Source organism: Lagopus leucura, unplaced genomic scaffold (genome assembly GCF_019238085.1).
Source record: "Lagopus leucura isolate 7727_CA_CO unplaced genomic scaffold, USGS_WTPT01 Super-Scaffold_100157, whole genome shotgun sequence".
Lineage (NCBI taxonomy): Eukaryota > Metazoa > Chordata > Aves > Galliformes > Phasianidae > Lagopus > Lagopus leucura.
The window spans coordinates 20,022,559-20,046,806 of record NW_024962334.1 but is presented as its reverse complement, the minus strand read 5'-3'; the positions used below and the strand labels follow the sequence as shown (position 1 = coordinate 20,046,806).

At 37.7% G+C, this 24,248-nt stretch overlaps 1 protein-coding gene across 4 annotated transcripts in view; it reads left to right on the top strand.

Moving 5' to 3' along the window:
• The window catches only part of PALS2 (protein associated with LIN7 2, MAGUK family member), a 56,195-nt gene that overhangs the window by 18,273 nt on the left and 13,674 nt on the right, over positions 1 to 24,248 (top strand). For 2 of the 4 annotated variants that reach the window (XM_042888365.1, XM_042888367.1), the window contains exons 2-7: positions 11,316 to 11,437; positions 14,813 to 14,965; positions 20,878 to 21,030; positions 21,513 to 21,740; positions 22,722 to 22,853; positions 24,084 to 24,183. In XM_042888365.1, coding sequence (XP_042744299.1) covers positions 11,321 to 11,437; positions 14,813 to 14,965; positions 20,878 to 21,030; positions 21,513 to 21,740; positions 22,722 to 22,853; positions 24,084 to 24,183 — 883 coding nt within the window. In that variant the 5' untranslated portion in view covers positions 11,316 to 11,320. The remainder of the gene's footprint in view (positions 1 to 11,315; positions 11,438 to 14,812; positions 14,966 to 20,877; positions 21,031 to 21,512; positions 21,741 to 22,721; positions 22,854 to 24,083; positions 24,184 to 24,248) is intronic. The other 2 variants (XM_042888366.1, XM_042888368.1) reach the window with 2 other exon arrangements.

Sequence of the window (24,248 nt, the reverse complement as noted above, 5' to 3'; positions counted from 1 at the left end):
GTTGAATTGAACAGAAGATTTGCAGAATTTGGCTTCTGTTACAGTAATGACGGGAGGAATTCATGTAATGTAGGTGACTGGAAGCATGTTCTTTGCTATCAAAGATGAGGAATAAACTGAAATGAGATGATTGTCTTCTGCTACAGGAGTTACCAGACTTTGCTTACTTTCATGTCGCCTGTGGGCCTGGTACAATAGCAGCAGATTATATCTGGGCACATAACGTGTTTCTGACTTCTCAGTGTTTCGTTTGGGAAGTTAGTTGTACTTAATACTCAATTTAAGCTCATTCTTTGAGCAATGGGGATTGATAGCTGTTTGAAGCAAGGTGTTCGTATACAAAGCTGAATATTATATTTCAGAGCATGAAGTTTGTTTTCCTCTTATTTGCTGCAGCCCTTCCGCTACTCTGAAGTGCCAGTTAAGTTCTCAAGGTTCTGCCAACTAATTTGTTTAAAGGGAGTGGACAGGTGGACAGGAATCTCAAATTCATTGTGTAATTAAAAAACTCTTAACCATTTAGTCACTAATTATTTACTGTAAGCCTTTGCTCAAAAGCTCTGTGGTTTGGGTTGTATTATTGTTGTTTTTTGCTTTGGTTCGAATGAGTTAGTGCATGATTGAAAATTCAGAAGTGAGTGTGCAGAACTTGATGTAACCAAACTTGGTACTCTGAGGAAATAGAGTAGAAAATTTCAACCTTGTCAGTATGCATCACAGGTACAAGTGCAGAGCACTGTTTTGAAGGTACCCTTTGCAGTTTCTGTGTCTGTATCTGCCTTATAACATGTGGAAAGTTGTCTTTCAGTGTTCACAGCAGTAAGTTGCAAAATGACTTCAGAGTGAAGGTGGCAAACATTTGAAATTGCCATTTTCTTAAAAATGTGTGATTCTTAATGCAGGTTGTCTGAAGACCACTAGAAATAACATTTCCCCTCATTGCTGTGCCTAGATATTCTGAAATTGAACTTTAATTTCCCATTTTAATCAAACATTTGTGAACCTGAATAAATCATGACGACGTTCTGTGGAAAAGAAGTCTGGGAGTTAAAATGCATAACTAAAGGCAGTGCGAGTTTATCCGTGGAATTTTTCAGTTCCCTTCACAATTTGAGTGTCAAGGTGATTCTCTTTATTCCTTTTGCAGGGTTCTTGAGCATATGCTTCCTAGGGCTAGAGTAATGTAACTGCTGAGAATAAGGAGTAGTTGTGCAAAATGTGACTGCGTTTAGTTGAAAGAAAAGTTGTAGAATAGAATCTTGCTGGGAAAATATTTTTCAAATGGTAGATGCATTTAGGGCAGTAATGCAGTTCAATCATTTAACAAGCCATTATATTTTGCCGTCTCTCTTTTGAAGTATGAAAAGTTTTATGTGTTGTTCTTCACCATTTTAAAAACATCAGCAATGTCATTCTACAAAAAATTTTGGAAAAACCATTTTCTATCCAATACATCACAGCTAGCAGTGGTGGGATGATTATTTTAGTGGGCATGTTAGAGGTTGGCAATGAACTGCAGATGAGACTTCTGGAAAGTGTACTGTGTGATGCTGTGAAAGTGAGGTCCTCGTCCAGAGATAACTACTTTAAATATAATAATTTTTACAGTTTTGTTTGTGTCCTAAACCTTACATTCACAGGTTGCTTTGCAGGGGAAAACCTGGAGAGAAAGCAAGCAGTTTTTGAATTAATGGAAAATTGCACCGTACACAAGTCTTGCATGGTGGGTCTTTTCTCCTAGAACAAATGGGGTAGGAATTATATAATAACCAAATGTATTTTCTACTGTAAACTAGAGTGGCTTTCATTTCTAGATACAGAACAGTATGTTGAGATTTTTCTAAAGCACCTTATATTGTGCTTGTTCGTGTTCTGATTTTATGAATTTGTTGAGCAATTTTCAAATGCTGAAAGCCAATGTGAAAAAAAAAAAAAGCCATTTGAAGCCTGCTTCAGCAACGGGACAAAATTTATGTGTAGTTTTTTGCACCTAAAGGAAAGGGCAGTTCAGGTACACATTAAGGTTTAGAGGAGACAAGTTCAAAATGATGTTTTATATACTCCTTTGTGTCAAGCCAGCAAGTTGAGCTGACCATATAATGTAAGACAAAATAGACCGTATGATCTGCCTGTATCTGTAGAAAGACTGGCATTTTGCAAGGAGCTCATGAGACTCGCTTCTAATTCACTTTGAACAGTCCTTCCGTGCTGGAAGGAGGTACAGATTGGAAGAGACTGTAGGAAGAGAAGAAATTATTCAAGGTTTGTTTCTTGCCTTATAATATAGGAGAGGCTCAACTGCATTATTTATGTTAGAGAAATGAATGTTGAAGCATTGTCTTCTAGCTATAAATAGGTTTGCGTTAAGTAAGATCTGCTCAAACTCCTTTACATGTTGACAAAGATTCAGGAAATGCCCAATGGCTTTTTTTTAATTGAGTGGTAGGAGTGATCAGGTGATTTTATGTGAAGGATGCAAACTTCAGCAAGAACAGCAAGATCTCCAGTAATGGGATTCATCATGGGTCTCTGGAGATGCTAGGGCTGGAAGAACCTCTCTACTCTACAAGTGGGCATAGTGTTGTTACTTTGTTCTATATAGAGTAACTCATTTTATTACAGATTCCATGTCTTGTTGGCAGACTTACCCAAAGCACGTTACCTAATAGCTCTTGCGTATTGTTCTGTCATGACATTCATGTCAGCCAACAACGTCAGTTGTTGGGTCAGTACCTTACAGTCCTTGTGAATTCTGGCTTTCTCCTTTGGATGTACGCCTGTGTAGTGTGCCTAGATAAATACTTCAATAAAAGTGTTCATAGTAAGACCTGAGCTGCCTGTTGTTTCTGAAGTGTCTGCGCTTAGAAGTGCAGCAGAACTTGCATCTCAGAGCTTCACAGCTCACGTTTACCCGCTAACACAGTATTGAAACCAGTGACAGGATGAAAGTATGTAACGCACACAAAGTAGAATTCTTTCCATTTGGGAGACTATTCACTCTTTCCTCTTCCTGAGTTTAATGTTTGTTTGAAGAGGGAATCTGGTTTAGGAAGAGCTCTTCACTGATTTCCATTTTGCTAGGACATCAGTGTGATGGATGGTTCTGCACATCTTCAGCTCCTTTTCCTTTGAGAAAAATGGTACCGTGATCTGACTAATTTATATCTTGTAGTTTATTCCTGGGCATATGTAAGTGAAAAGTAGTTTTTACTTATGATTTTAGTATTTTGTCAGTTAGTTTTGTGACAAAAATACAGAAATTAAAAAACTTTGATTCAGGAAGCTGAAAAGATAGAAAGGAAAGGCCACACTTCAAAGGATGTGCTTGCTTTGTTGCATATGTTACGCTGGCTTTTTGAACTTTATAAATGGTGGCATTAATTGCCTGTGCGTGTGACTGCAGAGAAAACGCGTTTCTTCATCTAGCTGTTTCTTTCAAAATAGTAGGAAAAGTAATTGATGCGATCTCGTGAGTTCAGCCTGCTCTGGCTGTTAGATGTGGAGGGAAGCGTATGTGTCCCAAAAGTTGTTGAATTTCTACTGGAATGTTGTGTATAAAGTGGTACCTTTAGACTGCATATCATCCTTTGTGCCTTCATCTAAAAATCAGTAAAAAGAATATTATTTAGAACCTGAAGTATAAATTGGTCAAGTACTAAGGTAATATATTCTTTGTTCACCAAAATTGATATTTGTTCTGGGATGTATGCTAGTGTTCATTTAAAGTTCAGTTGTCTTTGTGTGGCATCATTACATACTTTTCTAAAATCTGTGGCTGGAAAGGAGGAACACTTATGAAAATGAAGTAGTTTAATTCATCCTTTTGCTAAAGCTTTTACTGGACTTGCTTGTATGTGCTGTAGTTTGTGTTATATGACTGAAGCTTTTACATCAAATCCAGTATTTCATTTCAAAATCAATTACTGCCTTTGCAGTTTGAGGCACAATGCCTAGGTTTGAAGAGGGAATCTGGTTTAGGAAGAGCTTTTCACTGATTTGCAATTTGCTAGGACATCAGCGTGGTTAGATGGTTCTGCACATTTTCAACTACTTTTCTATTCCCATCTTTCTATTGAAACATATCTGCTTTTTCCTGCAGTGGAATACATATACTGTCCACTTGTCTAGACTACAGGAGTGGCTCTCAGAAGTATGGAATATCTCTTTTTCCTTTCACTTTCCTCCATGGCCTGCAACAGATTTAGGTTTCTGGGTTACTCAAGTGCTTGATAGCAATTTCTTCAATCTCTGCAATGTTTGGATTTTGTATCTGTAGCTCAACAGGTTCAAAGAAATGTACACATGCAGAAGGTTTTCTTAAAGATCTCAGAAAATATTTCATCAAAATGGCAACATAGTGAGAAGAAAAGTAGTGGTTACTTTTAAGCTATGTCTTATTTTAACTGTGTAATATGAAATTTTGAGGGGGAAACTGAACTGATTTCAAAATGTGGCTCCTTTCTTAGTACTGTCCTTTAGGAGGATTGACATGGTCATAAAAATTCAGCTAGAACAAAAGCTGTATATATTTAAGGCAGTGTGTAATCTTCTCAGAAATTGTGGAAGTGAATTTATTTGTTGCCAGCTGGTAGTGGTGATGTTCAGATATTCAGCAAAGACTTTCTGTAGTCATTGCGTTTCTAATGAGCAGTATTTAGAAGTTGTAAAATAGCATATTAGCAATTTAGTATCATTTCATAAATCATTTGGAGGCATGTGTCTGCTTCTTTTTTTTTTTTTTTCAGTGTTATGAAAACTCTTATGTTTAGCTCAAAACCACCAATGGTAGTACATCTTCTTCAGTGTCACCTGAGATGCCCTAGAGAGATGCAGGCATCCATAAATGAGCTGGTGGTATTTGAGGGCTTAAACTGGAACCTCTTATATCATGGAAAGAGTGGAGATTTCTATCTTTCAATACAGTTATTAGTATGAGTTACCAAAATTTATTTGAAGGTAGTATCTCCCGGGATGTGATTCCATTGTTTTTCTGGGCTGCCTGTTCCAGTGTTTGACCACCCTCACAGTAAAAGAAAGTATTTTCTTGTGTTCTGTTATTTTCCTAAATGTACATTTGGGAAGAAAATATTTACTTTTTAGTGATTGTTTGTTTTAACTGATTTTTTTTTTTCAAACATTTATTTATGTTTTAATTAATTGAAAAATGCTGCTTATTTTTGGTGAAGATTGGAAGCTATTTAAGCGGAAAGATGGAAAAGTGAATTCTTTTTAATTGCATCTGCTGAACCTTTCAGAAGGTATGTTATGCCTCCCTGCCTCTTTCAGTGGCAAAAATGCCAAAAATAAATGAAGAAGCACATTCATTACGTGGCTCAGGCTGTAAAAAAGAAACTGCCATGCAGGATTCTGATTTTCCTCTACTTTTTTTTTTTTTTTTTTTTTTTTTTTAATGCAGAGGACTTTCAGCTGTGGGCTTAGACTTGTCCAGTACAAACTATCACATGAAATGCCTTTTATCTATCAGAAAAGACTTTCAGCGTATTTGTATGTTTGCTTCTCAGTTCATAGAATCGTAGAATCATAGAATCACCAAGGTTGGAAAAGACCTAAAAGATCACCCAGTCCAACCGTTCACCTATTCCCAATAGCTCCCACTAAACCATGTCCCTCAACACAACATCCAGCCTTTCCTTGAACACCCCCAGGATCGGTGACTCCACCACCTTCCTGGGCAGTCCATTCCAGTGCCTGACCACCCTTTCTGAAAAGTAATACTTCCTCATGTCCAGCCTGAATCTCCCCTGCTGTAGCTTGAAACCATTCCCCCTGGTCCTATCACTGATGACACGAGAGAAGAGGCCGACCCCCAGCTCACTACAACCTCCCTTCAGGAAGTTATAGAGAGCAATGAGGTCTCCCCTGAGCCTCCTCTTCTCCAGGCTGAACATTCCCAGCTCCTTCAGCCTCTCCTCATATGGCCTGTGTTCCAGACCCCTCACCAGCTTTGTTGCCCTCCTTTGAACACGTTCCAGGGCCTCAATATCTTTCTTGCAGTGAGGGGCCCAAAAGTGGACACAGTACTCGAGGTTCCTCATCATCTGTGTCTGAATCTTGCACTGGACTTTCTCTAAAGAGTATTACCAAGGTTTCTGATGTTACTGTCATTTAAACACCTGCACAGGCTTATCATCGAAGCATCAACATTAGTGGGCTTCACATTAAGGCAGCTGCCTTTGTGCTTTACGATTGAGATGATTTCTTTACAGTTCTTCACAAGAAGTCCATCACAACTTCCTCGGTACTGAATTTCAATGTAGCTATTGGCAGTATCATATTGTTGGTCAGGATATTTCTCTACAAATGAAACACAGCCTTTTAATTCAGCTAGTTTTGGAGGTATGATGCCATATGTGTTCCCTTTTTATCTTTACTGAAATAATTTTAAAATACTGCTCTTCTATCCAAAAGATGCAGCTGTGAGGTCCATCTGTTCATCAAAAAATGTGTGTTTCTTCATTCTGTAGCTGAACTGAATAGCCTGAAAGAAGTGGGGCTGCAGTATTTGGGATGTGGACGTGTTGATTTCCCCCATGACTTGTGACCGTAAGATCCATGACAGAAAATGGGCGAGTGAAATGAAATGTACTTGAGCTGGGTTTGTTAAGGCTGTGGGCTGCTCGAGCTTCTATTTACAGTTATGCTAAAATAGTTTAGTCTCTGCTTGTCAGGAGATGTAGAGAAAATGAAGTTAAAAAAAAATGGAGAACATCTCTAGTCATTTGTTACTTCTTTTCAACATGCAAAAATTCAGTCAGTAGACTATAAGTTTCCAGGGGAGCATTCAGTCTTATCAATTAGATTGTTCCTTCTTCTTTTTCCTAATTCTATGCTATTCATTTCTCTGATTCTGCAGTGAAGGAGGTATGCGTGCTGCAGACGGCAGCTTCCTTAATTAAACAATCTGGCTGTTTCTAGAGGAGGTCCATTCTTTACTAAATGAGGAAGGGGTCCTGCTTAGAAAATGTGCCTGCATGATGTTACAGTGGAGTGCTGCCCAGAAAACCTTAAGAGGGCTATCAGTAGGGTTACAGCCATGCTGGCCCAGTGCTACCTGCCTGGAGAACACCTCACACTGCTGCACGGGCTCAGTTTCTGGATGGTTGAGAGCCTAAGCATCACTGTACCCTACAGCAGTAACAGCATTCGCATATTTTGCATGGCACTATGTGACTGATTTGTAATGTGGCAGAGAGACCAACCGCAGTTCTGGTTTCTTTGTGTAGCTCTTGTCTGGATTCTAAGTCTGATCTCTGCTTGGTGTATTCAGTTGCTGGCAGTGGCAATGCGAGCGCAATGCCCTTTGTGCTCACTGCACTGCTTTCCCAGAGATTTTTATTTTATCCTGGTTTTTGAACCTTACACTGACAAAGCCCTCTGTTTCTAGTTAATATTTCATATATTCTTAATGAATAGTCTGTTAGTGAGTAATTTGTGCCAGTTCAAAATGTTAGCATGTTCGTTGGTATTCCTATGGTGAGAGAAGTGGACAGTTCAGATAACTGAATAACCTGCAGTATAAATCCTCCTTTTTTTTTTTTTCCTGTATGTATTTTGATGTCTTATGAAACTTTTCTTTTGGATATATCCCTGTTGAAAAGATTTTCATTCCCCGTGAGAAATTGTTTCCAAACTTGTGGATGTGACAAGATTTTAATCTAATTTTCTAGATTTCCACCACTACTCTCAGCAACAGTCTTGAAGTATTTATCATACCTCCCTATCCAAATGAGTGGGTCATGGGAAAATAATTATGCATACATTTATTTAAGTATATTACAGAATTTTCTTTTAATTCCCCATTCATTTGTTAGCTTGGAGAATAATAAAATGAAATTAAGCTAAAAAATCTGTGCAGGGTATTCATTCTGCAAAGCTTTCATTTTCCCCAGTGAGAGACACGTTTGTCTTCTGTCCACAAATCTGGAAAATTTATTTAAATGTATGCTTCCTTTTTCCTTTACATAGAATTAATCTGGTCAAGAATTAGGCACTGAAAGAAAAAGTAAAAATCAAATTTGATGGAAGAGTCACGGTTGAGAGCTTGTTGAAAATGTCTTTTTTTTTTTTCCTTAGGAAGAGTTTGTCATAGTAACTTTTACTTCTGTTTGATCTGAATTTACTGTTGTAAGGTACAGTATGTAGATTAAGCCTTTGAAGCATCTGCCTTTGGTTATCTGAAGAGCCATACATGAATTTAGGATGAGTTAATTCTGGTTAGTAAATTCTGCATTCGTAAGTGAAATTTCTGCATTCTTAGACATGAGGGTGCATGGTAACTACTACAAAGACCAGTTTACATGCCTTCCCCCTGCATCTTCCTTTCCCTTTTTGATATGGGGTTCAAATGACAAACTAGTTACTTTGAGTGTAGACTCACCTGCTCAGTAGGAATAAATTGCTCAGTGCATGTACACAACAGAATAGTACGCTCCCGCTGAGTACCTGCTTCAGGCTTTAAACTTCCAATGTTTATAAAGATGTTCTTTGAAAATTGATTGTGGGAATTAGGTGTGTGTGTATTTTCCCTGTCACTAAGCCAGGGGCTGTAGTGGAGGGTGCCCCATTGTAAACTCATTTTCTCTTAGGAGTCCTATCTCATGCTCTGTTCTGTTTGTACTTGTTCCTGAGAGTCCTTTGCTTCAGCACCTTGTCTCACCTGAAAGCCTCTTTCTGCTGCTCAGTTCCTATGCTGTCTGGAGGCTGTTGTCAAGGTGTGTTTCTTGTAATGTCTGTATTCCTTGCTCCTTCCTTCAGCTGTGCTTATTACCTATTATTCTCACAAGAGCAAATCCTTTGTTGTGATGAAAATTTGAAGTTTTACCCAGGCGGCTCATTGAATATACAAAAAGGTTTCTGTTTGGAGGGAGAAGGAAGTAAATAGTACAGCTCTTAAAGTTAATATGTTCTTACCAGTTTCCTCTAAAAGATGGAATGAGAGAGACAAGAGACATAGTTAATATTTCCCCCAAAAGAAAAGCAGACACTTCTTTTTTTGTTTGACACCAAAGCATTCAATGACATGGAGCACTCCTGAGCTCTCACCACTAGAGAGCATTAGGGTGAGAAAAGGCAACCATTAGATGCATGGCAATGTTTTGAGCACCTGGGATGCAAGTCTGCTTTTGTGAATTTTTTTTATATAAAGGTGTCTGCTGTCTTCTAAGAACACTAAAGTATGCTTTGGCAGCTCTGATGGTAGAATTTGTGAAACAGTTATTAAATGTAATATTCATTTGAAAATATCCTACACAAACCCTGGAAGTCATTCTTGTGAAGCTTAAATGATGCTCTCAACAGCTTCTCTTTGATGCTAATGTTTAAATAGAAATTTTAATTTTAAATTTGATCATCTAAGGTAGGCTGAATTCTGAAAGGGTTACATAGGAAACAGTTTATTAACATGGAGATATATAAGGAGTGCCTTATGCATTTGTAGCTAAACTCCTCAAGATGTAGGACATACTTAGTGTGAGGAAGGCAGGGACTATTTCCGGGTTGGTTTGGTGACTTTATCCAATGTGCGATCACTAACAGCACTTTGTCTATTGAAAACATAGAAATAGTATTGCTTCAGAATCTGAAAGCGCAGTTTAAGTATCACTTTTCTTCCTTCCCGTGGTTTCACAGAGGATTCATGTTTTGGAAGCAAGAAGCTTGGTTAGAGCATGAAAAAAAAAAAAAAGTCTCTTGACATTCGCTGCTGTAGTTAAAATGTACCTTCCAAGATGATTTGATTGTTGAAAAGTCAGCTCTACTTGAGGGAAAGTACAGCCAGAAAGTATTTTCTTGGAATGGAGTTGTCTATGGAACATTCAAATTAGAAAGTAGGTGTTGAGAAATGCTGTTGTTCTCTTGCTTTGCCGTGTTTCATAATAACTTTCATTATAAAGCAATGAGGAGAGTGGAGGGTAAATTCTTGTGTGGGAGGGGGGCATATAGGCTTTCTGATTATCTTGACATATGCTGCTATGCAACATGCAGAGTATTACCGTACACAGTATTTTTTTCTAGTACTTTTGTTGAAAAGCTTGACAGAAAAATTTGTAGTAGGCCTATGTATGTGTGTGTCTGAATATGCAAACGTAACTGTGCAAGAGTTTGACAACATACCGTTAAAAAAAAAAAACAACAGTGTAGGTTTTTCACTATTAAGGTAATGCTAACAAGATGAGTGTATTTAATTGTGTGTTGGAAGAGGTGAAAAAAATCATTTACCTTGTGAAGGACTTCATGATTTTCTTCAGTGATGTCCCCTTTTGTGCTGAGCCTGAGCTTGCATATGCTCATCTCTGCGGACTTGAAGCTAGCCAGGAAGTGCCTGCAAAGGGCTACTGCACACACGCTCAAATGCACAAGAACTCTGCAGTGTGTGAATGTGCTGACTGCTATCTAACATAAAGGATCTGTTTTGTTCAGTTCTATCTTAAATGAAAGGGTTGAAGGACGTGGTTATACAATAAATTCTCATCACCTCATAAATGACATTGTGAGACAGGACAGTGGGGATGGTGGGATTTATAGAGCTTTCCTTGAGCACCATTGTTCCCTTTCAGCCCAAGTTACTGTAGTTCTCTCTGCGGGCTGTTGATAGCCAAGAATATCTCCACTGGGAAAACCATGCAAATACAGTATGCTTCAAGTTCTAAGATATACTTCCCGATATAAATATGTTGTGGAGCCAGCTTGGTGCTAGCATTTACAGCACTTAGTGCCAGAGTGCAATAAGTCAGAACTGGGGGCTGTAAATGACTGCTGAGAGTGCATGCAAGTGTTGTCAATTGCTTCCTTAGCAATACGTTTTTGGTTAAAAAAAATAATTGAAGTTGTATTCATTTCAAGAACAGTGACATCTGCCTATAGAAGCATTCTAAAACTTAGTGTTGTTTGGTTTATGTATGAGGGCTGAAAGCTTTCTGTGAAGGAGAGATGAAACAAAACAATCACGAGTTAGTTGCTTTCATTGTAGCTGGGTATTATGCACATCTAGTTTATACGTGAGAATTTTTTCAGTCTAAATAATAGTTAATGTTTAATCCAGACCTAGAACATTCCTTCGAGTTGACTGTGATGCTAAGGATTTGGATAGATAACTTATTTCCATCTTTCAAATAAAAGAATTTTAGTTTATCCATTCTGCCTGCTTGCGCTCAGTAGTTAGCTGTTTAAAATCTCTATTTCTAATACCGTGGTGGGTTTTTTTGAGTTGTTGCTGATTATCCAAGTCTGTTTTGCTCAATACTTAGGGTTTTTTTTTTAATTATTTATTTATTTTGTCTTTTTTTTTCTCTTGTCAGCAGCCATGCAGCAGGTACTGGATAACCTTACTGATCTGCCGACGTCGACAGGCGCTGAAGAAATAGACCTAATTTTTCTCAAAGGAATCATGGAAAACCCCATTGTAAGATCTCTTGCTAAGGTATTTCAACTTCCTGCTCTGAGTAGAATCTGAAAATGTTGTAACTGGTACTGTTACATGAACACTGAGTATGGACTGTTGTGTACCTTTGATGTATGGTATGTCTTGTTAGAAGGCTTGAAGGTGTTCTTAAAAACAGAGCATATTTGGTATAATTTCTGTGTACAACGATTTATTGATACATGGAGAACTAGAGGAAAGAGTAAAACTCAGAGACTTTGGTAGTATTGTGTTAATTTTACTTATGAAGACAATGTCAAAATACTTGAAATCAGAGGTATTTGGTTTTAATAGCCTTGTGACCCATGTTGTGTGCAAAACCTATATCCCTTGTTTTCTAGCATTTTTTCCAAAGATGAAATGTGAGAGTAATAATCTTCTTTCCTCCATGGCATAAACAAGTCGTCTTTTTGGCTCAGAATGACTTTCTGATCAACCCAATGAAATATGCTCTCCAAACCCTTTCCTGGATCTCAGAGTAATAGTTGGGCCTTTGACTGGCAGCAGTCAGACATGGGCTAGCCTTAGTTTTGGTCTTACATTATGCAACTACTTTATTCATAGGTGGTAGTATTCATTTATAAGTATCTAAGATGATGCTGACCCTAAAATTCCTTAGACCCTGAAGTTAAAATGTAGCTTATTTTATCATAAGAAAATGCAGCCAATATCATACAGCACTTGCATTCTTTCTTATTCTTCATAAAAATATGTTCGTTACAAGAGAAAAAAGAGTTAACTGAAATATAGCTGTCTCTTTAATATGAATAAACGTCTGAAGCAATGCCCTGTGGGCAGCCAGGAAATATCTTGTACAGCTGAAGGATCATTTTGCTCTATAAAAATCTGGAAAGGACAACATAAGAGTTTGTATAAGAATTCACTTTTGTTTAACTGTTAGTTACAAATAGAATGCAACTCAGAAGAGAGAAGCAGCAATATGTGTATTGACATAAAATAGCGATTAAATAAAATGGGGATTTCGCAGGGTTTGAGATTTCAAGGTACACTTGATTATTTACTTCATAGAAAATAAGATTAAACACACTCATCCAAGGGACACTTCCATTGAGTCACAAGGTTCAGAGTGGATCCCCTAGTTTTCTAAAGTCTTTGGACAGCAGAGGTAAGGGATCTAGGTGTGGCTGAATTCACTCCTAGCCCCAGACTTGGTCCGTGGTTATGGTGCACAATCAATCTACGATTTAATCTTAGCAAGCTTGCAAAGCTTAGCAAACTATTATTCACCTACTGAGGATTTGTAGCAGCAAGGAATTTCTCGATGTTGAAGTGTGAGGGGTCTCTGCAGCAGTGGTACCCTCAAAAACTGTCCCTACTTGTGGGCAGATCTGTTATGCAGCCAGCTGCCATGCAGGAGAGCTCAGCAAGCTCTTGGGCTGCTCATTATTTATGGACTAAGATGACTGATTCACTCACATTTACGTACCGACTACAGATGTTAGTCTTTCAGATTTGTCTCGAGTCAAACACAGACTAGCACAGTTGTTAGGTGGGCAGATAGCTCAAATTAGCCGTTGGCTGTTGTGTTCTATTTCCCGTCAGTCTGCTCTCAGCCAGATGCAGCCTTCATAACCAGTTTCACCCATCATGATTTGCCGCAGCCACCACAACCATCCATGGTGTTTATCACTCAAGCAGTGGCAGGACAAATGAAAGTCAATAAAAGTCAGGTCAAGAAGAGCATGCCACCACACTGTTCAAAAACATTGGTTACATGTTGAAGAAGTTGCATAGGAATAAAAATAGAAACAGTGGAAGTGTTCTCATCTTTTGGTGAGAGAACTGCAGAGGGGAAAATTTGTGTGCTAAATTTACTGGAGTTAAGTTAAATCACTTTGTTGATTAGAGTTGTTTCTAGCTGCAGAATCTGTTACATACTTCATCTATAATATTTATCATGAAGAAAATGTTCATTGCAAAGAATTTGTAGTTTTCCAATAATTCCGAAGAATTTGTAGTTGTCCAATTATAATGTAACATTTAATTAGCAGGAATTTAACAAGCAGATTTAAAAAAAAGAACAAAGTGTTTGTAATGGAAACAGACATGATCTTAAGTACAAACTTGCTTTCCCAAGAATGCTGGAAGGCTTTAACTGAGTCCGTATGGCATGATCACACTCAATTTTTTTTTTTCTGATTCTGCATTGAACCCTGAACTTCCATCCGAGACAGTAGATCTAAATGAGGGCAAGGTCAAAATGATAACACACTTCATGAATGACATGCATGGAATTTGTACCAATACATTTGCCTCTAAAAGTGTATCAAATCCGTTTCCCTATTAGAAGAGTTAGTTTTGTCAGAATCGTGAATTCTCAGAGAGCTCTGAGATTGTCAGACTATTTGCACATTAATTTCAGACCAGCCAGAAATGTAAAAAGCCTTTTCCTTTATTAGAATCACAGAGTCATAGAATGGTGTGGGTTAGAAGGAACTTCAAAGACCAACTAATTGCACATCTTCCATTAGACCAGGTTGCCCAGAGACCCCTCCAGCCTCTTCAAACTGTTTCAGTTTGCCTCTTACCCTATCAGTGAGCAGCAGTGGAAAGAACCTGATTCCATTTTTTCATACTCTCAGGTATTTGTACACATGGACGAGCGTGTCCCCCTAAAGACTTTTCTTCTCCAGCCTTAATGTTCCCAGCTCTCTGTCTTTCTTCATAGGAGATATGCTCCATTCTGTTATTTCAGTGGCCTTTCACTGAGCTCTCTCCAATAACTCCCTCTCTCTTGTTCTGGGCAGCCCAGAACTGGACACGGGTCTCCAGTTGTGGCCTTGCCAACACTGAGTTGAGGGGAGTCTGCTGGCAGCGTTCTGACTAATACAGCCCAGCAGAGTTAGCCTCCTTTTCTGCAGATTGTTTTTCAGAATTCCTTTCAATCATCAGACTTTCTTTACAACTTTGCCATTCAAATATATTTGACTAGGAGAAGCCTCAGATAAACTTTTCTCAAATGCAGACTGTATTTTTCCAAGCCAATTGCATAGTTCTGTTTTTGTTCTTCTAGAAGGTCTGCTTGTCCTGGGTTCTGAAGCAGAAAAAGTCTGAGGCTTGATACTGTTCAGAGAGGGCTGTTTGATGAATGTAGCATGGAGGCCATAGGAAACATGGACATGCAAGTGTATCTGACAGGTGCTGCTTTTAAGGTTTTTCATGTCACATTGTTAAGGACACAGAATCCTTCAGCAGTTACAAAGACAAAATACACAGATTAGAATATATGTAATGGCTCCTCTTTTCCCACTGAAGGATGCAGCAAGAAATTAATTAAAAAGTTTAAAATTTAGAAGTACTATTTACTTGAAACTTAATTACGTTACAGTCGTATGTAATTATTATATCTTACAGGCTCACGAGAGACTAGAAGATTCTAAACTTGAGGCTGTCAGTGACAACAACCTGGAGCTGGTGAATGAAATTCTTGAAGACATCAGTCCCTTAATAAATAAAGATGAAAATATTGCGGAGTTGGTTGGAATACTCAAGGAACCTCATTTTCAGGTGCCTCCTTTTTACTCCTTTTCACTTTATACAACTCACAGCATTACTGTGCACACATGGATCTTGGTACAATAATGAAACAAAAACTGAACTATAGCCAACTTGAATGTAGGATTTTACTCTGGATGCAGGGTAAAGAAGTAGTTGCATGGAGTTAAGAATGAACATGACTTTAGCCTTTAACGCTTCAAGTACATCTTCATTCGTGGTGGTGTCTCTACTGTAAGACTCAATGCGTACTGGAGGTTACTCCACTGCTTTATTCTTAGATTGTCCAGGTAGTCTCAGTTCCTGATACATTCTGCATTTCAGTTCAGCTTTTTGCATTCATGCTCATGTCAGGTGCACAGTTTGCAGAATGAATTACCTTGATTCTCTTACACCATGTGATCTACATTGAGCTTAAATTGCAACTTTACGTCCTTCCCACTTAACGTGATGTTCTACTAAACATAAATGAAATTTTGACATTTTTGTTTTCCCATTTCTGCTACTCTATTACCAGTTTCCATGTTGGCCCTTAAGGATTAGGATTTGTAAATCCTCAGTGGATTTTGGACTTTCTAGGCCAGCTTCAACTTGTTTTGGTACTTTGCAGTAAGTCTCTTAAATGAAAAAGATAGCAAAGCTTTTGCCACAGCATAAACACATCCTTTCTTAGATAGGTACAGAGCCATATAAACATTTTTTGTTATACGTGTTAAGTCATGTTTGATTGGTTTTTGTTTTCTAAATTTTCAGTTGTATGCTATACAGACGTAATGGTGTGCATTACTGCTTAACATGGGTAGGCACTGGAAAGGCTGACAAACTGTGCCATGGCCTGTTGGAACTAGGGAACACTTTATTACCTCAACTTTCAATGCTGTAACTGTTGGTGAATGCTGTTCTGAAGAGTAGTTTGTTGGCCTCCCTTGTGCTCTTATTTGTGCATCATTACTAAGGGACCAAAGGCTTTGATTTAGAAAGTTACTGGTGAGTGACCCTTAAAATCAGTCTTTGATCTAGCAAAAATTGGGACTGGAAAAGGAAAGGTTGAGTTTGGAGGAATTGTTAATTACAATGCAAAAATATTTCAGTCATTCTGTTTTTGTTCTTGTTGTGTTTTCATTTAGAAAGTTTAATTTATTTCGTATCATTGTCAGACCTACAGTGATACTGCTTGATTCTTTTTTGGAAACTCATTTTAAAAATGCACGTCATATTTATTGCACGCTTTGAAGAAGATTGCATGTTCCCTCTTACACTGTTCCATTGGGTGAATCATGAGCATGTACGAGAAATTAGTTATTTCTAGGCTCTCTGCTTCATTTGCTGCAAAAACTGGATGGTACGCAAAGAATCGGGTCGGAAGCTAAAAGAAAATACGACTTAATGGATAAGGTAGTTAAATGTTGCCTTTTGAGAAGTAAATTATCACTCACTTTGTCAGAGTTCAGGAGTTCAGAATTACTGAGTTCACTTAAAAAAGAAAAGTCTAAAGCAGCTTAAGTTTTTGTGCTTCTGTTTCCATCTGGAGGCAGGCAGAAAAACAAAAGTCCCTGAGGGCAAAGTTGCATTATTTCAAGTAAGTTTTTTTATTTGAGATCTCTCTCTCTCTCTCTGAAAGTTAGCACTTTCTTTTAGAGTAGTTACTTATCCTTTCCACCTCATTTTTTTCATATTCCCAATTCTTCAAGGAGGAGAAAAACGAAAGAATTCAATGTGATTTGTAATAACAGAAAATGTAATTTTCATTCATTCTGTATCTAGTTTGGTGAAGTTGTGTAACAAGCCGCCAGGAAGAACATAACTTAAAGTTTCATGGATTCTATTGTGTAACTCTTTTAGGAACTGGTTATCTATGTTTAGCAAGTGAGTAGTACTGCTTCACCACAGTATCATCTTACACATATAACCTACCTTGGCATATAAGTGTCAAATGTGATATACAGGTATTTGGTGCAACAGCATATTAAGATGCATAGTGCTGAAAACACTAAACTATGGAATTGCACTTTTTGTTTTAACACTTTCACAGAAGATAAATTGGGCAGGGACTGGCTTATGGAGTATACATGCACTTATGATTATACTATTACATTTGACTATCTGTTCCCTTTCTTTTCTCTTTTCTCATTTCATCCTGGTTTTTCCTCCCTTCTACTTTTTATTAGTTTAAATTACATTTTTTAAGGGATCAGAGTGTGGAAAATATTAAGCTCTTATGAGTTCCACAGTATAGGTGGTTTTTGGTCAGGGCAGTATGCATGAAAAAGCCATGCACTGCATAGGGAAAGTTATAGCAAGTGTTGACAGTAGTTGGAGAGCAGAAGTGGTGAGAGAGTTTGCCTCGAGGAAAGAGCGAGGAGTTGGAAGCATTGCACAGTTGGAGAGGTTAAACATGCAGAAAAATCACTTCTGCTGTTTATGGAAGAGCTCATTCAGTTACTTTCACCTTTCTCAGAGTTATGCAAACTGCTTTTAATAGTAAATTCTGTTGGCAATAAATACTTCATCTTAAAACATCTCCTCAAGCCAGTTTGAAATGAACCTGGAATTGGAACATAGCTGGGCAAATAGTTACCATGCAGGTCAGGAAATGCTTCATAACCTGCATAAATCATGCTGGGAGGTTTCTGATTCTGGATTTCTTATTATTTTTTTTTAAGTTTATTTTATTTTTATTTTATTGTTTATTTTGCTTGAAAAACAAAGATTTGAATTTGGCTTCAGTGCTGAAGAGAGCCTTGAATGCTTAATAGTACGTTGTTTACAGAATTTAGAACTGTGCTTTTCTTTTTTACCTGGCAAATAAGTACAGCCACGGAAAACTAAAGAATATGTTCTAAGTTAATGGATTACTTTTTGACAGTATCTTGCAGAAAGGAGCCAAACTGTCTGCCACAGTACTGTTTCCAGTGTTCTGTGTTTCTTGTGAAGTGCTGAGAACTCTTCTAAATGCCTTATTCAGGCACCATTGCTATTGTTTCCATGAGAACCTTTCCACAGTTACCCAGTGTTGGCTAGTTACTGATGCTGTTTATTTATAATATACTTAGGAAAATTTGAATCATTTATGGATGCAGACTGCTCAGTCTATGTTGTTTTGTGGACTTTGCCTGTGGTATTATAAATGTTCTATCACCAGTATGGGAAAGGTCAGATTTCAGGGGAGCATTGGAGTTGCAGGAGCAGAAGATATCACTTTTTCAGATACCGTAGGAAGGAAAAAAGTCAAATCCATGTAACTATGTTTCTTCAGTCACTCAACTGTATTACTAAAATAAGAAAGTAACTGTGATCAACATCAAATGTTGAAGAGTGATCCAATAATATTTACTTGGCTTCTCCTGCCAGGTCACTTTCTTGTAAGTGTTCCTCAGGACAATACACCATGACCCATCTTGATGGAAGCAGTCCTTTAAACCTGATGTAGAATCACAGAATCACTGAGGTTGGAAAAGACCTCCGAGATCATCCGGTCCAACTGTCCACCTACCACCAATATTTCCCCATGAAACCATGTCCCTTAGCACAAGATCTAAACGTTTCTTGAACGCCTCCAGGGATGATGACTCTGTCACGTCCTTGGGCAGCCCATTCCAGTGCCTGACCACTCTTTGGCAGTAGAACTTTTTCCTGACATCCAGCCTGAGTCCTCCCTGGCACAACTTTCCTCTAGTCCCCTCGCTAGTTATGAGGCAGAAAATGCCAACATCCACCTCCACAACCTCCTTTCAGGCAGCTGTAGAGAGCCGTAAGGTCTCCCCTGAGCTGCTTCTTTGCCAGACTATCTATTCTTGTGTTTTGGAAGTGAGAGTTAGTTATGGGAATATAGTAAATGAACTATATGAGGTTGTTTTTTGGTTTTGTTTTGAAAATGAATATATTTCTTGTCTCAAATCATTTTGTAATTATGGGCAGCAATTTACAGTCCCTGATAGTCCTTCTGGACTCAGCTATCATGGAAATAGCAGGGAAGAGATTTTGTGATTGACAGATGGTTAAGTAGCAGTTGAAAGAACTCATGCCTGTCCATGAAATGGAATGAATAAATAGGATGAGAATGTGAACAATGAGATGAGTTTTTAAAGTTTTTAAGAACTGAAGAGTATTATGGAGCATGTTAATTGGAAAAGAATGGCACTGTTTGTCTAGTAGTCATTTTTTGGCAGTGGATCCAATTGTAATCCATAAATTAGATAACTGTTCAGTGAGCTGTACAGAATGCTTGTGTGTGAGCTTTGTGAGAAACTGACTGGTTTGTGGCCAGAAATTTTGGCAGCAATTGTTTTCTAGCATGTGACCAAAAGAGAAGACTAGAATTATCACACAGGTCCATCTACTTTGTTTTGTCTGTGGTAATGTGTCAAAAGACATAGCTAATACTAGTCAGTTTCATTTTGGAAATGTAAAAAGGGTAAAACATGTTGCTCACACATGTGGGCAAACAGAGATCTGTTCTCCTGGTTTTTGGATTGGATGCATCTTGGATGATGAAGAATTAGGAATTGCTACCATCTGACTGCTGCTTGATTTAAAGAAATAGTTGTTTTTTTTCTGTTTCATTCGATTTGGTTTATGTCCACAATACCAGAGCAGCCACAAGCCTTCACGGTCTTAAAAGCAGGGGCAAAATTAGTAGCAGAATTAGCCGCTCCTCTAATCTCAAGTTAAAACATCAGCAGGGTCATTTTGTAGTGGGCAGTGTAAAATGGCTGCTTGCTAATGGCGCTTTGAGGATTTTCACATTGAGCTTAGCAGTGTGTTAATGTAGTTGCACAGCTTTTTAGAGGTTACTTACAAAAAAGCGGAACAGGCTGCATAGCAAAATTGTTAAATTCAATTCAGGCCTGTCCTCCTGTTTTCTAGTACTGTTTGCTGATTTCCTCTGGCATATGTGTCACTACCACTGATTGCCCCTATGATGTCCTGTTCTCTTTATCTCCTTATTTGACACCGGTCAGTAATGTAACTTATGACCGTGTCTCATCAGATCATTTTTGAAACAAAGCTGTTTATGTTGCTTACGATAACATAGGCCTAACAGCCATCTCTCCTGCTTGCTTGCTTGCTTTCTGCTATGTGTCAGAGAGACTGTGCATCACTGGACACTTTTTAATGGACTACGTTATGTGGTGGTTGTAGTGTGTCCCTTTTCTTCCTTAACATAGCCTCTGCCATCCAATACACAAGTTCTATCTTGCTTTACCTGTACATATTGTCTTAGAAATATTTTAACTCTTAAAACACTTTTTTTAATAAGAAAATAAAATATAAATTCCATACTCTTCCAGAGATTATTGTATTTGTTTGGATATGCCATAAATTATGAGATCTAAGCTCTTGCTTTCCAAAAGTGAATTCTGTCAACTTGGATTAATTTGCTGTTAGAATTCTGCAAGCAGAAAGTACTCATTCTGCAGATTGCTAGAAATTCTTACATACCTGCAATTATCTTTAATTTATCCTTACTTCCAAATTAATGTGGAGGAAATCTTTTTTACATTAAACACAAGTATGTAATAATGAGTTATGTTCATCTTTTTGCAGCTGCTTGTTTGTTTACTTTAACCATTTGCTTGGATACTGTTTCATTAGGTGAAGCTCTTTTGCAGTTACTCCTTTTTCCATCTTCTTCCCTGTAATTTCACGTTTGCCTCCCAGAAAAATTATATTTCTTCTGTGTTTTCTTTAGAAGAATCACTTGTATTTACATAAGAGAACATATTTGCCAAGCCAGTAGGGTTAGCAGGACATGTGAGTGCTTCTGTTTCATACAAATATAAAAATTGATTTTTGGTGTATACCATATGAAATATGTTTTCAAATCAGATTCTAAAATGGCAGTTTCAGTGGTTATCAGCAAAATCTCTTTTAAAAATATTTATTTCAGTATTTTAAAAATAGCTTTTTCTGTTCCATTGTAGTCACTCTTGGAAGCACATGATATTGTGGCTTCAAAATGTTATGATTCCCCTCCTTCTAGTCCAGAAGTCAATAATTCTTCAGTGAACAATCAGATTGTTCCAGTAGATGCTATTCGTATTCTTGGAATTCACAAAAGAGCAGGAGAACCTCTGGTGAGTGATTGAAGATTAATAAGTCTTTAAATTAAAATGTAAGTGAAAGCATTTGCATGTGCCTAATTTCTTGCATTAAGTTTTAATTCTTAGCTTTATTATACTGTGTAATTTAATGGGTCATGATTGAGAGGTAGGAATAGGGAGATTTGTGTGTTCTCTACCCTGTTCTCCCTAGGAAATCGTGGCCTAACGAACAGGCAGTCAATGGGCAGATTTACCTGCTAGCATAACTGCCTAATGCAACATCTGTTTGGTCTTCATAGAAAATGACAGGACTGCATGCAATCACGAACAATGAAAATCTTGTCTGAAAGTACTCTGTCATTTGATACTTACCTTACTTGACTCTTACGTTGTGTTATTGTCTGACATCACTGGGGGAGACAGTGTCCCGTAGATGTATATTTTTTGCTTGAGATGATGGTAAAATGCAATTGAAATTCAGACAGTGGTAAAGTAGGTGTTAATACTTCTTTCAGGGTGTTACATTTCGAGTTGAGAACAATGATCTGGTTATAGCAAGAATTCTCCATGGTGGAATGATAGATCGACAAGGTCTTCTGCATGTAGGTGACATTATTAAAGAGGTGAACGGCCACGAGGTTGGAAACAATCCAAAAGAATTGCAGGAACTGCTGAAAAATATTAGTGGCAGTGTCACTCTGAAGATTCTCCCCAGTTACAGAGACACGGTTATTCCTCAACAGGTCAGTAGCTCCTTTCTAACATTTCTGTCAAAAGATCTTCTACTTGGTACTTGAGTGAGTAACATTAGGAGCAGACATGTTCTGAGATTTTTGTGTGTGTATTTAATGCTAGCAAAAGGGGTAATACTTGTATTTGCTTTAAAGTACATATTAGAAATGAGATTATTCAGTGTACTGAGATGATGTCTGCTTAAAAAATTATTAGTATCTTAGACTGATAAGCATTTGTATTCATACAAACCTGTTTCTTTCACCTCTGATGACCTAGCCACAGTCACAGTGAACTGCAGTAAAGTGCTTGTGTTTTTAAATGATCTGTGTCCAGGTAGTGTTTCATGGAATTCAGATACACTTAATGCATTCAACAGATGAGTTGACTTTAGGAAGCAACTTGGGTAGTGCTTACTCCATATCCTTCTGCTGTTGCTGTAGATGGTCAGTTTAGCCAATGCAGAAGTGATTTGTTGCTCTGAATGAGAGCATTTGAAACATCCTGTAAGACTCCTTCAGGTGGTGGATGTTAATGCCCATGAAAATAATAGTTACGTTTACATTCAGCATATTTTGTTGGTCTTAAAACATTGAGTTAATAGCAATCGTAATTCTTAGGATCAAACAAACCTTGAGAACAGAGTTTGAGCTCTGAGAAACGTTTGTGTTTTTAAGTAAGTCAAAGTTAGATTAGTAATTAAGTTGCATATACTGAAGTGAAAACACAAATACATTGTCCTTTTGAGCAGCTGGCTTTTTATTTTTGTCTTGCAGCTCCCTTAGCTAAGGTTTGCACTGCACATTACTTCTGCTCTCTCAGCTGGTTTGCTCTTTGTTTTTTTCCATAACTTGCCTCTTACTTGAGAAATGCAAATTCCATCACATCAAACTTGTTATGCTGTAGGTAAAGACACTGCTTCAACTTGACAGATGAGTTAGTAAGAATGGATTTTGTAATGTTTAAGCACTGTAAATTTTTCCACATTTCAGGTTTTTGTGAAATGTCATTTTGATTATAATCCATATAATGACAACCTCATCCCATGCAAAGAAGCAGGGTTGAAATTTTCTAAAGGAGAAATTCTTCAGATTGTAAACCGGGAAGATCCAAATTGGTGGCAGGTTGGTAAATAAATCAATACTAAAAAAGAAAAAGTTTCATTAATTTCCTTTATGATAAACTTTTTAATTCAAACTACTTAACAGCAGATAGAAGAAAAATATTTACATTGTAATCCAGTTTCAAGCACTTAGTATTGGAAGTGAAAATATAAGCAGTTGCAGTAGTAGTGCATATAAATATATATATTATAGTGGTATAAATAGCTTATGTAGCACTGTGTTTTTACTGTTATTGCTGTTTTTATGAACACACACAAGTTCATAACCAAAGTGCTCAGCACTGTTTCAAACATAAACAGCTCATCATGTGAGGGGATGCAGAAAATTTATTACTGCCAAGCTAATTAACTTCAGAAGTTGAGCAATCTCAAACTTCAGAGTAGTTTGACATTTAGCTTACGTGCTGTCTTTGGAATAAATTTTTCAAAATTCTTCAGCTTGTAACTTGTGGGTGTCCAGGAGAAATAAATCCAGTGTGCTTATAAACACCTTGATGAGTGGCAAAAATGAAATATATTAAACTAATATATGAGCATTGTTGCTGGTTATGCCACTGGGAAAGAAAGTTAGATTTTTCCTTGGCCATTCTGTAAACTGTAGACTGTTACTGGGAATTCATGAACTGTGAAAAATCAGAGAATCACTACTGGGTAAAAGCATACATCTCGAAAAGCAAACAGGTCTTGCTAGCAAGTGACAGGCCAGCTGGGTATGGGAAAGTGTAACATCTCATAACTGTGTGTTTGTATACATTAAGCTTGCAGAGAATTGAGCCTGCCACTAAATGATTTTTTCAGAAATTCTGAGCCAAGCTTTCATTACCAAGAATACTTATATTACTCAGATTTAAATCTCTAGTTACGTAGTACAGAAGCTTGAAGGCATTGATGAGATCTGTACGTAACATTCCCAGTTTGTAAAATGACAGTTATTAAGCTATGCTGGAATCTGTTTGAAGTTGCTCAAGAATACAAAATAAAGGTACTGTGTACTACAGTGCCTTGAGCTTTGTCACTTGAGAGCTGTAGCTGTTGAGTTCCATTTGGGATTTTTATGCTGAAAGTTTATGACTGGCTACAGGAGGCTAACAGAATGGGAACCAGTTACTGCAGAACCTTCACCACTGAGAAATTTGGTCAGGGTAAAAGTCAGTCATCGAGATGTCATGAGAAAAATGCTTCTTACATGTCTCCTCTGATTTTTTTTTTATTTTTATTTTTTAATTTTCAGGCTAGCCATGTCAAAGAAGGAGGAAGTGCAGGACTCATTCCTAGCCAGTTCCTGGAAGAGAAGAGGAAGGCTTTTGTGAGAAGGGACTGGGACAACTCAGGTGAGGTTTAAGAGATTTCAGGGTTATGTTTTGCTCTGACTCCGTTGTTTCGCTTTTACTATCTT